Source organism: Crocodylus siamensis, chromosome 5, assembly GCF_052110815.1.
Source record: "Crocodylus siamensis isolate JL-2025a chromosome 5, ASM5211081v1, whole genome shotgun sequence".
Taxonomy (NCBI): domain Eukaryota; kingdom Metazoa; phylum Chordata; order Crocodylia; family Crocodylidae; genus Crocodylus; species Crocodylus siamensis.
Genome location: NC_143399.1, coordinates 12,020,537 through 12,034,081, shown reverse-complemented (window position 1 = coordinate 12,034,081; position 13,545 = coordinate 12,020,537). Strand labels below are relative to the sequence as shown.

Here is a 13,545-nt window from a genome sequence, read left to right as displayed (position 1 = left end):
TTTCTAGAGGCCCACCTACGTAGCAGCTCCAACAGCTTCACTGACAAGCCCTGCAGGCTGCAATGACCCCTTGTGAGCCACCAGCTGGACTGCCCCATTTCATTGCGTATCTAAATGAAGGGTATTCAGTGCTGCCTTGTCACTTTAGCAACCCTTTTTGTACCTGTGGGGATAAAAATACCCTGCACAGGTTAGGATGGTCTTGCAGTTAATGCTTTGAACTAAGAATCATGAGAACTGGCTGAATTTCCCAGCTTGTCCAGAAATCTGTTGTACAAACTCTCTGTGGTTCAGATTTGACATTTGGGGGGGGATAACGGCATTCCCTGTCATATAAGGGCATTGTACGGACAAACTGAGGAACAAAGTGCTCTTCCTCTAGCGAAGTCATGTTGCCTTGAGGCCTTTAAATAGGGTCTGCATACCATGAACTAGGCATCCAGGATGAAGCTGTTAGCATTAATGAGACCATGATCCCTTTCTGCTGCAGGAGTGATAGAGGGAAGATGCATGGACCTCAGGATATCCAGTGGAACTGAAAGCATAGGAAACTCGATTAAAGGATGAAAGCACTTGCCAGAGATGGCTTTTGGGTAGAGTGACCCACTCCCTGGGTATAATTTTCTGCCTTCTGGGTTGTTCTGCCTGCCATGTAGAATAACCAGTCACTTTAATGCAGGGGTGGGCAAAATGTGGCCTGTGGGCTGGATGCGGCCCACCAAGCCATTCTATCCAGCCTGGAGGGGCCCTGAAAATGTAGAAAATCAATATGTATCTGCCCGTGGCTGCCTGTCATGCAGCCCTCAATGGCTTGCCAAAACTCAGTGAGTGGCCCTCTGCCCAAAATAATTGCCTGCCCCTGCTTTAATGTGTATTCTTTTCTCATAACTGTTTTCTACTAGCTGCGCCCTTTGCTTTTGTTACGCCAAGGACTGCTGGACTTATCATATAGAAATGTGAAGCAGGGATGGTGAGTGATTTGATAATGTGGTTGCCTTAGGGGGGTGGCCAGATCTCAGATTCAGTTCTCAGATGCATTGTTGTTCAGGTGAAAGCAGCTATGCAAACCTCCCAAGTGCAAGATTTGGGCTTGCCTTTCGTTCTCTTTATATCGGCACCAGGACAGAGCAATGGAGTCTCCGCTCAGGACCTCTCTAAGCCATCTTGGCTACTTAGTTGCTGTGTTTGGGCCTGAGCGGAGCTGGGACTGAGTGGGCAGGACTTGGCAGCAGTTCTGGGCTTGGCAGGGAGACGGAAGGGATCTGGGGTTCAACTCTCTGCTGAAATAAGATGATACCCTATAACGTCTTTCTAAGGGAGCCTAAAAGCGCCTTTCCCTTCTCTTCATTTTCTGTGTTCTTCTAGATTTTCATTTCTTCTGCAAAGCCCGTTCTTGGGTGGCTGCTGGCACTGGTACAAGCTGCCCTGGGTTGTAACCTCAGTACTTAACTGTCTTCAGAAAGTGAGTTGGTTCCAGAAAGCATCGGTGATGACACTGAGCATAGCTTGTCTAAGTGACTGAGAGATAACCTCTTGGAAGAAGAGCTATCTTTAGCATGGTATCTGGCAGCCACTCTCTTCGGCACAAGAAGGGTGTCTTCTGTCACTTGGATAATTACAACTGAAAGAGCAGCCTCTAACCCCAGGGTATGTTATGTCTTCTGAGCAGTATCCATTCAACTATTGAGGGTATGTTTATGTTTCTAATCTCCAAAAAAAAAAGGGGGCGGGGGATCTGAGGTTACTGTTCTGGAAAAATGTCAAGACTCGATTGGCAATATCCCGCTAAACCACAAGTTTGTAGGAGAGAAAACAAAACCATTGGATTTTCTAAACTATGCCTATGTGCATTTTAAGAAAACATACACGGTATAGGCCAGTCATGCTCTTATTATAGCTGTGGCAATCATACATATAATTGAAACGCGGAAATACTACCCCATGCTGTTCAATGAATGAAGGAAAAACAAATCTTTATTATTCCAGGGTTCACATAATGCACAGGAACACCATTGTCCTTTTTTTTTTAAAGCCAGTTTTAGCTTTCAGATCTATTTTATTGTCTGTGGGAACATGTGTTTTACAGACCTGTCATGTGAAAGCTATTAAAAAGAGGAACTGGAAAAATAACAATAAGCCACGTAACTATGGTATGTCTACTCCCCAAGTGTTCAACTGTTGTTACGGGTGCTTCAAGTGGGTATGAAACTGGATCGCACCAAGCAGCATTAGCTTTGCTGTTGCAATTTTTCATTGGGAAACTAAGGATTTTTCAAGTAGCCTATTAATATCATATTGCTGGCTTAAGAGAGATGTTTCAGGGCCAAGTTGGCTGGGTTTCAAAATATTTAGGTAGTGGAATGAAGATGAGCTGGAGCAAAACAGATTGTCCATTTTACAGAGCCTGGATCTGTGTGTTTACTCTTACCCGTTTCCAGTATTTTTAGAGAAAATTGTGCTTGATATTCTGAAGCAGTATGTTAATTTATGGTCTCCGTTATAGCCTGGCGACTTGGAAGACAGTTCAGCCTTATTTATGTGTGTGTGTGTACAGAACAGAGTTAAATGTTTCACGTTACAGATTGCTTTTCTTTGAGGCTGTCAGAAAAAAAGTCATAACTATAGATTAGGCAACTCTGTTAAAGTGAAATGAAGGGACTTCAAAATGGTTTACAAAAAATAAATGTGTTACTTACACGCAAATGGAAAACATTTTTAGAACAACGCTTTAATTTTGTCTGTCTGGGCAGAGTCCTTGCTAATTAACAGCATAGTCGTTTATGACAACTGTAAAAATTTGCTCTGGGCAAATCAAGTCAAAACCAATGAGCGACATTTCTTAAATTCAAAGAAACAAATCGGATCATTTAAAAGCGGCAAGAGTGTAAATACAAACCACAGACTCTTAACCCTTTTAGTGGTCAATAAATATCCTGTGACCCTTGTTGCGACAGTACAGGTGTTATTCATGGTGTTGTGACCAAATGCCGCCTGGGGTAATTGCATTTTCTTAACTAAATGAGTTCCCCCTGTAGTGTCAGGCAGGAGTAGGTGAGGGGTTTCTACTAGCCTGTTGTGTAGCGTGGCTGTACACTGTTAAGACCGTTTTGGTTTTGTCTCAACTGGGCTGCAGTTCACAGATGGGAAACGTTTTCCCTGCAAATGTAGATTGTGAAAGTCTTTGGGCATAGACGTATCAGACATTGGAAAGCAGGTGGGGCTTGACTCTGCTGTTACTGTTTCATCTATCCATTGAATACAGACGCAAGTGAAAGCTAAACGGCAGTATTGCACTACCGCTTTCATTCAGGGGTAATTCACTGTAGTTGGGTTTCACCTGGTGCAGGAGAAGTGCGCTGGCACAGTTATGGTGAATTTGCTCACCTGCATGCCCGCCCAGTAAGTCCTGCCGCAGAGCTGAACACAGTGTAATTGTTCGTCTGTCCAGACCAGTTGTAAGAATTGTAGAGTCTGAGGAGCCTTTTGCATCAGATGTGCCATTATTTAAGCCAGTGGCAAAGCACATGGGGAAACTGAGGCACATCGAGCCTTAACCGCCTTGCCCACGATCAAACAGTGGAATTGGCAGCTGTGAAAGAGATCCAGTCCCCTACTCTCACTTTGAGACACTACTACATTTTTCTGAAATAGTATTATAATATTGTGGCAACGGTTGCCTTATACCGGTGGAACAACTGCAGTGACCTTTCTTTCATTAGCTTGTGTCACAACCAGTTTCTCTGTGGTTGCGATGGGATGTACAGGCAACCCCCAATTAGTGCTCTTAATTGGCTCCTGAAAACCCGAGCGTTAAGCAAAACCGAAAGTTTTTGATGACCCAAGATGGCGACCGCGAGCGTTATAACGAAACTCACTGAGCGGGGTTAAGAATAAGAGAAGATAGCTCTGTGGATGTCTATATATGTACCTTCTCCTACCAGCCAGCAAGCTTGAATTGGAAACCTGTTTAGATACAAATAAATACAGACCATGTTAAAACAGCTTGGGGTTTTGTTTTTTTAATGCAGTATCAAAGGTAGTATAGATTGAGCTTACCATATCCTGATATTTTCCTGCTTGCTTATACAGTAACTCCTCCTGCAGCATGTCACGAGAGAAAGAGACATTTTGGTGGTGTATTTATAGCATCAAGCTCTCTGTAGAGAATAGCATCACATTCTTTTCCATTGCTTCTGGCGGGGTGGGGGGGGATGATGTTGGCATTCGTTCCTGTAAGTTAATATTTGCAACGTGCAAGACTTAACTGGGACTAGGCAGCAAGTGCCTCTGATATCCATAGGTTATCCCAGGAGAAACTTAGTAAAAATAATTCCTAACACTGGAAACGTTGTCAGAAAAGCAATATCAGTGCTGTGCTGCGTTGTTTTCCTCGGGGTCTTTTTGCTCAGCTCATTCATATTTATCCGTGTTACTGATGCTGGGGCTTTTTTCTTTTCTGTTTTATTTTCTTCTCCCCCGATTAGCTGGCTTGCCCTTCCTGATCATTGAAACCAGCACGATTCCACCGTATAAGCGGGGCTTCTACTGTGACGACGAGAGCATCAAGTACCCTTTGAAAACAGGCGAGACGATTAACGACGCTGTGCTCTGCGCTGCAGGCATTCTCATCGCCATCCTTGCTGTAAGTAAAATGAATCCATACAACTGTTTTGATGCTGTAGCATCCTCATCTTGTCCTACATGCCGACTTAATCCTTAATTGAATTCCGTTAGCACTTGGTTGCAAATAGCTCAGGCAGTCCACACAAAAGCACTGTGCCAGAAAACCTCTCCTTCGGAAGTCCTCAGTAAGGATGCAGCATTAGGACTTTGCTTTGAACAAGTGAAAATCCTGCGCCCCCAGTAACATGAAAGGATGGCTTAAGGGATTGCTAATAGGAGAGGGAGCCTTTCACCTTGAGGTCGGCTGCTCAGATGTAAAATCCATTGTTACTGAAGACACACGGGTGGATTGATTGATTTATTTATTTCTTGTGAAATTAACCGGGAGTTAATAATCAGCGGGGTAATTAGTAGCTGATTAGCCGGCTTTGTACAAAGCGTCTCGTCCTCACGAAAGCATCGTACAAATAAGCACTGTCGTGCATACGGCCCGTCGAAGCAAAGACCCGAGCAGGCGTGACGTCTGGTGCAGCTCTTATTGAAGTCAGTGGGGATGTTCCTGTTGACTCGAACAGGAAATGAACCGGGACTGTAGAGACCCGGACTGTGGTCCCGGTGCAGGCCGTCTTCTCCACGCCGGATTGGCAGTGTGGGCGAGCTTAGTTGTAGGGATATGGATTGCACTCGCCATGAGGTGTAAATGTCCTGTGCCGTTCATCGCAAGCGAGACTTGGCATACATGGAAACGCAAACTTACAGTGGAAAGACTTAAGATGACTTCTGAAGCGTCCAAACAAGTAAAAAAAACTGCTTGGGCAAGACTTATAAACTCCCCAGCTTAAGATCTAGCTCACCTTCCAGTAAGTATACACTATAGAAGCAAAAGATTCAGTGTCAGTACAGAGTTGGCATGTCTCATCCAAATTCGAGTAATTCCTGTGGTATTTACCTATTCCATATTTCACGCAGTTGTTTTTTTTTTTAGAAAAAGACTGTGCTTTTGCAGGCAACCACTGCATGGAAAAGTTTCAGAGGTAGCATTAGGCTTTAACACATAGTAAACTGTACCTATATTAAAGGGCAATTTAAACCTACTGGGCAGGGGGAGAGGGTTACCTAAATTTTTAACGAGAAGAAACAGCTATTTCTCTGGCTGTGATCTTGTCTCACCTTTTCAATCCCTTTTGATTTCTTTTTTCATATCAAATTTCCCACTGTTGTGCTGAGGGATTACGCTTTGGTTCAGCTGATGGGCCAAACACAGCCCTGGTAGAGTCAGCTGTGTGGCACTGTCTCGCATCCATACTTTGTTTAATGAAAACACAGTGGCCCAAGCCCAGGGAGGTCTGACAGCCTGATATCACCCCGGTGAAATATTACTGAATTTCAACAGGCTTCTCTACCACCACCAGGAAGTGAAGTTCCACCTTTCACTTCAATAAAATAACTCCTCTGAACGTGGCAGATCCCTGACCCCTTCTCTTGCCCTTTGGCTCCATTCTCATGATAGCAATGGGGATAACCTGGATGTGGGGCACAAGTTGGCATCGACCTAGGTTTATGCCACCTTCTTTATCTCTCCCACTCTCACTGCAGAGGGAGGTGGGCACGGGCAGAAGTCTTTGCACCCCGAGCTGCAACAAGGAGTCCCAAGGATTCATTGCTGCCAGCATTAATTAAAGCAGTGCTGAGGCTGCTTGAATTTACCTGGGTGCCAGGCTCAAGCTCCCTCAGGACTCGGGGTGGGGTCAGAGTTTGCTTTGAACTTCCCACAACCTCCCCTTGGTCTGGCACAGAGCACAGAATAGAACATCTGGTCTCTCTTTTTGATTTAGGCATTTTTATCTGGATTGGAAATCCCCCAGCATTTATGAAAAGTCACGAAGTTTCCCTTACACCTGCTGCAGGCAGTCCTCAGGTGTTTGCCTGGGGGTGTCAGTTGTTCTCCTGGTTCTGCCAGCTAAAGCAGGTGGGGAAGTTAAAGAAATGAAGTCAGGCTCCCTTGTTTTTCCTTCTTTGTCAGAGAAGCAACAAAGCGGCTGTTGTGCTTAGGATGAAATGATGCCTATGGGTTTACACCATGGCTTCACACGCACCCGGGTTGTTCAAAGCAGTTGCTCACATGAATTGGCTGTTCCTTGTACTCCAAGGTCATTTCTCCAAGGTCATTTCCGCAGGGGAATTGGGGCCCTGGCAGTCACAGCCCCTGTGGCATTGTCACGCTAATGAATCTGGTGAATCCTCCCCAGGATTTTGCCAGCCATAAGGCAGAGCATCCCAGCTTAGTCTCTATGGAGAGGTCTTGTGCTGACCCTCCCAAGAAGACTTTTGTCTTGTAAGATTTTTCTTTTCGGAGAAACCTTTGAAAGTCCATCTGAGCCTTTCAGCAGTGCTGTCCTGTCATCTGCTTTGTAAATTATAGCATCTCAGTGGCATTCCCTCTCATGCCAAGGGGTGCTCACAGGGACATGGGTCAAGGATATCTGTTTTGTTTGGTCTGCCAAACGGGTGGCTGATTCCCTTTCCAACTCATCCTTTGGCTTTCTTCTCTTCATTTCCAAGAACACTATCAGGTTTCCTGCAGCTAGAGAGTACGCAAAGCCAGATTTCAACCATTGTTTGCCTATCCAGTGGATTCATTCGGCCACGTGCAAAAAAACCCGTCAGCAACAATTTGTTGTTTGTTCGCTCAGGGGGGAAAAAAATGAAAAATTAGTAAACATGAAGGAATTTTACCCTGCAGGTGAATTAGCCCCGAGTTTGGAAAAGCCATAAAATAAAATGAGAAACCCTCTCATTTTCACATTACTGCCTGACATACCATCGTGTTGGCTCCGCACAGAATCTGCTTCTGATCAGCAGTAAGCCAGTGGCAAATACAAGAGCTGGAACCAAAACTGGAAATATAATCCTTAAGTTTTCTAACATGAAATGGCAGGTCAGTTAGGGGGGGAAAAAAAACCCAGAAGTAGCCCGGACAGAAATAGATGTTTTCTGTATAGGTTTCCCGGCACCCACAACAAAAGTAACTTGGTAAGGAAAATAGAAACGTGCAGCTGTTTGCTGTTGAGTGGTATAAATGGCTAACAAGTGATGGAAGAAACAGCTTCCTTGCTATGGCAGAATAGATGGAAAATTCAAGTCATTCCGACCTCCTTTTCAGATGTAACCCAGATACCAGAATTACTGTAGCATAATATGAATTCCTTCCAAATCCACAAAGCACTGATTTCTCTCCTTTCGGTTGAAATGTTTGCCTTTCAAAGCCATGACTAGAGTCGAGGGGGTCTGAGAAGGAGGAATTTGGAAGAGTAAGCAAACCCACCTCCCCGCTCCCGCCCCTCTGACCTTTTTGCTTCAAAGGGTGCCACTGGTATAGTCTTTAGTCCGGAGCAAAAGGTCCAGGTTATGTTTTGAGTGGTCTGAAGATGCCCAGAGTTCTTGTTAAGTAAACTTCAAAGGCTGAGACCTTTGGCTCTTGCAGGACATAGGAGGATCCGCATTTGTTTTTAGTGTCTACATATTTACTGACTGGGTACCAACTTCTGACCTTGAAGTTATCCCTGATACAGCCTCTGAGATACTAGTTTGCCCCTAGGGTTTCTGATCCCAGACCTCCACTGAGTGCTTTTCCTTTTGGAGAAAAGGCTTTGTTTGAACCTCGTGGAAACTCAGGATTTCTCTTTATCTCCATAGTACCCATGGCAAACAGTGCAATAATGCAAGCATCTCCCCACATACCAACCTGCGAGCCTCAAGCCAGTTATTGAGGGACTCCCCGGATAAGCAAGAAACTCATTCATTCCCGTTCAGCTCTTGGCCTTTCTCTCCTGGCTGCTCACGAGGCTGGGGCAGTTGTTCACCAGGAATGAAATTCATCCTGTGCGGAGGATATCCCAACGACTATGCAGTACAGGGCCATCAAACCTGTGCCTTGAGTGGTGGGCAAGCTTTGTGGTAGCCCTCTCAACAAGGATGCATTATATCTCCTGAGATCGAGTGACCACGAGCATTTTTCTCCTATGCTGCTCAAACGGTCCTTGAATGGTAACAACTCTCAGTTATTTCCAGCTAAGCTCACCTATGAACCACTGACCTAGAGCTGAAGAGCACTTTATTCTGTTTCCCCAGTCCCCCGCTAGATCACCTTGTTGTTCAGGCCCAACCCCAAGTCCTTGACAGATCTTGACAGCTTTTGGAAACAACCCAACCGGACTGATTTTCCTAGCTCAGCTAAATTATAAGAAATTATACATGGAGATAACCAGATGCTTTATATTTAAATGTGAAATACCCCCATTTGGTTAGACATGGAAAACAGTGCGTTGGAGACAGAACTGAATAGAGGGCTCCCAAAAGAGTAATTACCAGGGTAACTGGATAATTCCTGATAACGGCATACAAGACTTGCACAGCACAGCTCAGAAAGTGTGTGTAACTGTTCCTTCTAGTTATATATTTGTTTGCGACTACTGCCTTACTTTCGTGCCTGCTTCCAGAAATTCACACGGAGAAACTCACTGTACCCCCACGTGCAAATCACTTGGTGGAGACACCAGTCCGAAGAGCAGCTCAATATCTTTAAGACTTGTTTTTCCAGGATGAAGTTTCAGTTTGCGCACATCTGTGCTGAATTAGTTTCCTAAGTCCCTCTTTATCAGGGACAGCACTGCCAAAAAACAAGCTTGCCCTATTTTAGCTTCTCATTAAGGTTCAGCCGTGATTTTAACTAAGTGAGGAGGGGTCGTGACTGCCCAGCAGTGTGTTAGTGGGGGACCGAAGTCTCCAATTTACAATCTGCTACATCTGTGCAATTACCAAGACCACCAACAGTGAGAGAAAATATTAATCCCTGGACTTTGTTGGTCCCTGTTTAAAGCAGTCACATGTCTTTCTCAGGCCAGGAGCCTAAGGTTTAAGGGAATCCATTTGTGAACTCTGAGAGTAAGGGGACATCCGCTGGGGTCACATGTCATCCTTAATTCAATTTGCTTTCTCTCTCCGGTGGCTACTAGCTGTGAGCCTTGCAACTTTTCCCCACGTACGGGTACATGCCCGGCACGCAGAGAAAGTGGCAGCCAGCCGGTGGGGCCACATGTCCTTCTGCAGTGCGGTTGCAGTGTGCACACCTTCACTTTGACGGTGGCACAGCCCACAGGCTGTTTCTTTGCCTGTTTGGGGGAAAACCAGATTCCTGAGTGCCCACAAGGCCTGCAGGGAATCCTCCAACCACTCGTTTTCAGACAAATGAGCAAACACGGGGAGATTTTGAAGTAGAGCGAGGGGCTGACTCCAAAAGGCAATGAGAAATCATCTATGTCCTTGGGAGATGCAAATGAATTGTGTTCTGCTCGTTGCTCAGGCATTTCTTCAGTCCTCCTGCAAGTGCCCTTCCTGGTTCACAGCCTGCATTTGAAGATAGTCCAAAATGTAGACGAACCACCTTGTAGACAGCCATTCTCCAGGGATTGCAAGTGACGCTGGAACAGGTTAGCCCAAAGCCCCTAGACAACCATCGGTCAAGGCCACAGGGAACTTCACATTCATTTTGTTTGCATAGTGGGCCGGTGGCTTTTAAACTGTTGATAGCAGTTCAATGGCCCTGATATATTTCTCTAAGAAACACGGTGCTATAAGCTCTTGTTATGCTTATTATTTACCTTCCTGTTGATTAAGCCTGCTTAGCTATAATTTCAGCTGCTTTAGGTCAGCCGTTGTTTTTGCAAGCCGCAGTACCCGAGAGTTCAAACAATGATACAATTTCACCCCCTCTTAGTCTAATTGCAATACTTTTCCAGTTTATTAGTTTCCAAATGTTGTGCCAAGCTTTTTAAAAAGGTAAGAAGGGGAGAGTTCTCTCCTCCGTGCATTTGGCAGGCCGCCACGCTGTGAAAAATATTGCCGGCTGTTTCAGAAGGGGATTAACATGAAGGCATTCTTCCTGACAGTTAAATTTACATATCACAATGCTGCTGACTAGAAAGGAAGGGGGAGGCAGGGAGAAAAAAACCCACCTCACTTTATTACTCAGGTATAAAAACATTTCAAGTAATGAATAAAATCCTAAAGTTGTAAATCTGGGGCTCAAAAAGTAGGTGCGTAACGTGACGGAGAACAATTTAAGCCTTTGCCTCTTTTGGAGAGGTGAGACATTTGGACTTCATTTCACAGCCTGATTTTCATTAAAGTGCCTTTTAGGAGTTAGGATTACAAGAAGCCAAGCCCTCTGGTTCATAACTGTGATTTATGGCAACATTGTCAAATCTGCAACACTCCCCCTTCAAGTGGCACAAGAAAGACGTAATTTGCTGCTTAATAACTACAAGGACCGCTGCCATATCCAGAAATAGCATGTGTTTATAAAAAGCACAGCTTGATTGAAACTGGGTCTGGTCACTGCAAATTTTAGGTGAGATTCTGAAAACTTTGAGAATCTGGCCCTTTCCATTTTTTTTTAAGATATGAAAATATATTTAAAAAAAATTGAAGTGCTTCATGTTTTCTTTTATGAGCTACTCCAGTTCAGTAGCAGCATTCCAGGAATTATTGGCCTTGAATTGTGGAAGGGATAGAGAGAAATGGGAAATTTAGGTAAAAGAAGATTAGAGGAAGATCAGGCTGTACAACAGCCCCCTACTTGGCCATGTCTACACGTGCGCCCCACCGCACAGTTGTTCCTGTTTCCGACCCCACTGCTCAGGAGCTCATTGCGACTGCGCAATAGCGGCGATGTCACAGTGCGCGCCTCCCCAATGCTACGTCTTGTGTAGGAGCGTCCCTTAATATGGTGGGAATCCTATTGCTTAAGAGAACCAAAATCAGTAAAGCAAAATACTATAAATGTTACAAAGTGTGCCGTAAGCAAGAATCTGCAGTAGGTTACAGGTCAGAACAACGTCCCGGGGGTCCCTACCATCCGCAATCCTGTGGACATCATACGAAGTCTCCAGTGGAGCGCAAGGGGACCTGGCTTGACCAAGCTGCATATCATTCATGTGTAAAGGAAACCAAGCGGTTGGAAATTTCTTAAAAGAGCTGCGCTGCTACACTGGTGTGTTATTTCCTTTGCTGTTATGCATAGCAGCTTTCTTTCCACTGCAACCACATAGGAGCAAGGCATGGTTTCAGTGTGGTCATTCTGGGTGCACACACGCCCACACGCAAGGTGAACGGGGCGCTTGGATATTTTTAACTCCACTGTGGATTGGTATTAGCAAGAGCAGTGCTGTTCACAGGTCTCGCTCCTGCTCAGCTTGCAGGCTTGGCCCCTTCTCAGGCAGTGTTCTCCATCTGGAATTACTTGCTATTTGTTTGGGCCACAGCCGTGGTGCTTGTACTACTATGTTGTCCAATCGCTGGCATAGTGGTGCCAAATGTTTTCAGATCTGTTATGACTGCTTCACCTCACACATTTAAATAGGGTAGGTAGAGTCTAGGAAAGAGGTTAGACCAGTTTCATTGTATCTCTGACCATGTCCCTGTTTACCTGCAGGCTAAAGGAGGAGAAAAAAGAACGAGGTTATAATAACACGTCATTTTGCAGCGCTCTTGGCTGTAAACAAATGCACTAAAGCATCTTTTTATGCACTCTGAGATAGACTCCCATCTCTGAGATATCACGGCGTCTAATAGCTTTCAGATGGGCAAATTATTCTTGGAATTCTGTCAATATTTATATTACTTGAGCCTGCTTTGAAGGAGGGAATTATGGATAAATATGTATCGTTCGGTAACATGCCCGCCTGGCATATGAAACCAAATTTTCTCACTTGACGTGTTAATATGTGTTTGGCTTTGAGCCTACAAGTAATTAATGGAGCTCTGAAAAAAATGAGTTCAGGATCTTCCAGTTTCTGTCTTGAGAAATGCTCATCTATCCTACCATCTGATCGTCTTGTGCGGTTGCACAGTTGCGTCACAGGGCCTGTTAATGGAAATTACCTTTTTTTTTTTCCCCCCCTCCCTCAGATCATCACAGGAGAGTGTTACCGGATCCGCTATTTGAAGGAGAAGTCAAGATCCTTCATCATGAACCCATATGTGGCAGCTCTGTACAAACAAGTGGGATGTTTTGCCTTTGGCTGTGCCATCAGCCAGTCCTTCACAGACATTGCCAAAGTGTCCGTTGGACGGTTGCGACCTCATTTCCTGGAAGTTTGCGATCCAGTTTATTCAGAAAGTGACTGCAGTAAAGGTTACATTCAAAACTACACCTGCAGAGGAAGCGACAGCAAAGTCCAGGAAGCCAGGTGAGGCCCGTTCTCTTGCCAAATAAAGTGGGGGGGAGATGTCCGTCTGCCAAAATGGGTTCCTCAACGTATTTCTCATGGATTTGCTGCCAGCAGTGGGTCATTCGAAAACCCCCATGTTTGGGAAGACCATAACTTGACTGGCCCTGGACAGGCAGCTCCTGACGGAGTTACAGAACTCTGCTGAATGATACTTCTTCTTTCTATTTACTCCTACTCTGCTGTTTCATGACCTGTTGCTCAATGTGGGAATTTACCATAAAGGCCAAATTAAATTGTAAGTGGTTTGCTTTGTGCACCAGGCAAATTAGTACTTTTTGTGCTTGGGGAACATTTCATGGCTCTGGAAAGTAAATAGGGATAAGATGTCTTTTTCAAAGTCTTCAGTAAGTTCACTGGATATTTTAGTTAGATTTTTGCTGGCACATATTACACAACTTGCACTTAATGCAAGTGGATAAGTGTTTACCTTTGTTTCTTTAAAGTTCCCTGGGCATGTGGGACCAGACGGTATATTATCAGTCTATCTTGCCTATAACATAGTTCATAACTGAGTTGCCTCGGGAAAGGGCTTGGAAAGGGATTGCAGTTCACACAACCTGCCCAGCTACTCACTTATTCTATTAAGTGGTTATTTGGGCAGGGTTACGATGCAGCTAAAAATATATGCCCC

General features: G+C 44.8%; 1 protein-coding gene across 1 annotated transcript in view; it reads left to right on the top strand.

Moving 5' to 3' along the window:
- PLPP3 (phospholipid phosphatase 3) overlaps positions 1-13,545 on the top strand; it is a 71,784-nt gene that overhangs the window by 35,072 nt on the left and 23,167 nt on the right. The window contains exons 2-3 of the mRNA XM_090047202.1: positions 4,485-4,642; positions 12,592-12,872. Of these exons, the coding sequence (XP_089903328.1) occupies positions 4,485-4,642; positions 12,592-12,872 (439 nt within the window). The remainder of the gene's footprint in view (positions 1-4,484; positions 4,643-12,591; positions 12,873-13,545) is intronic.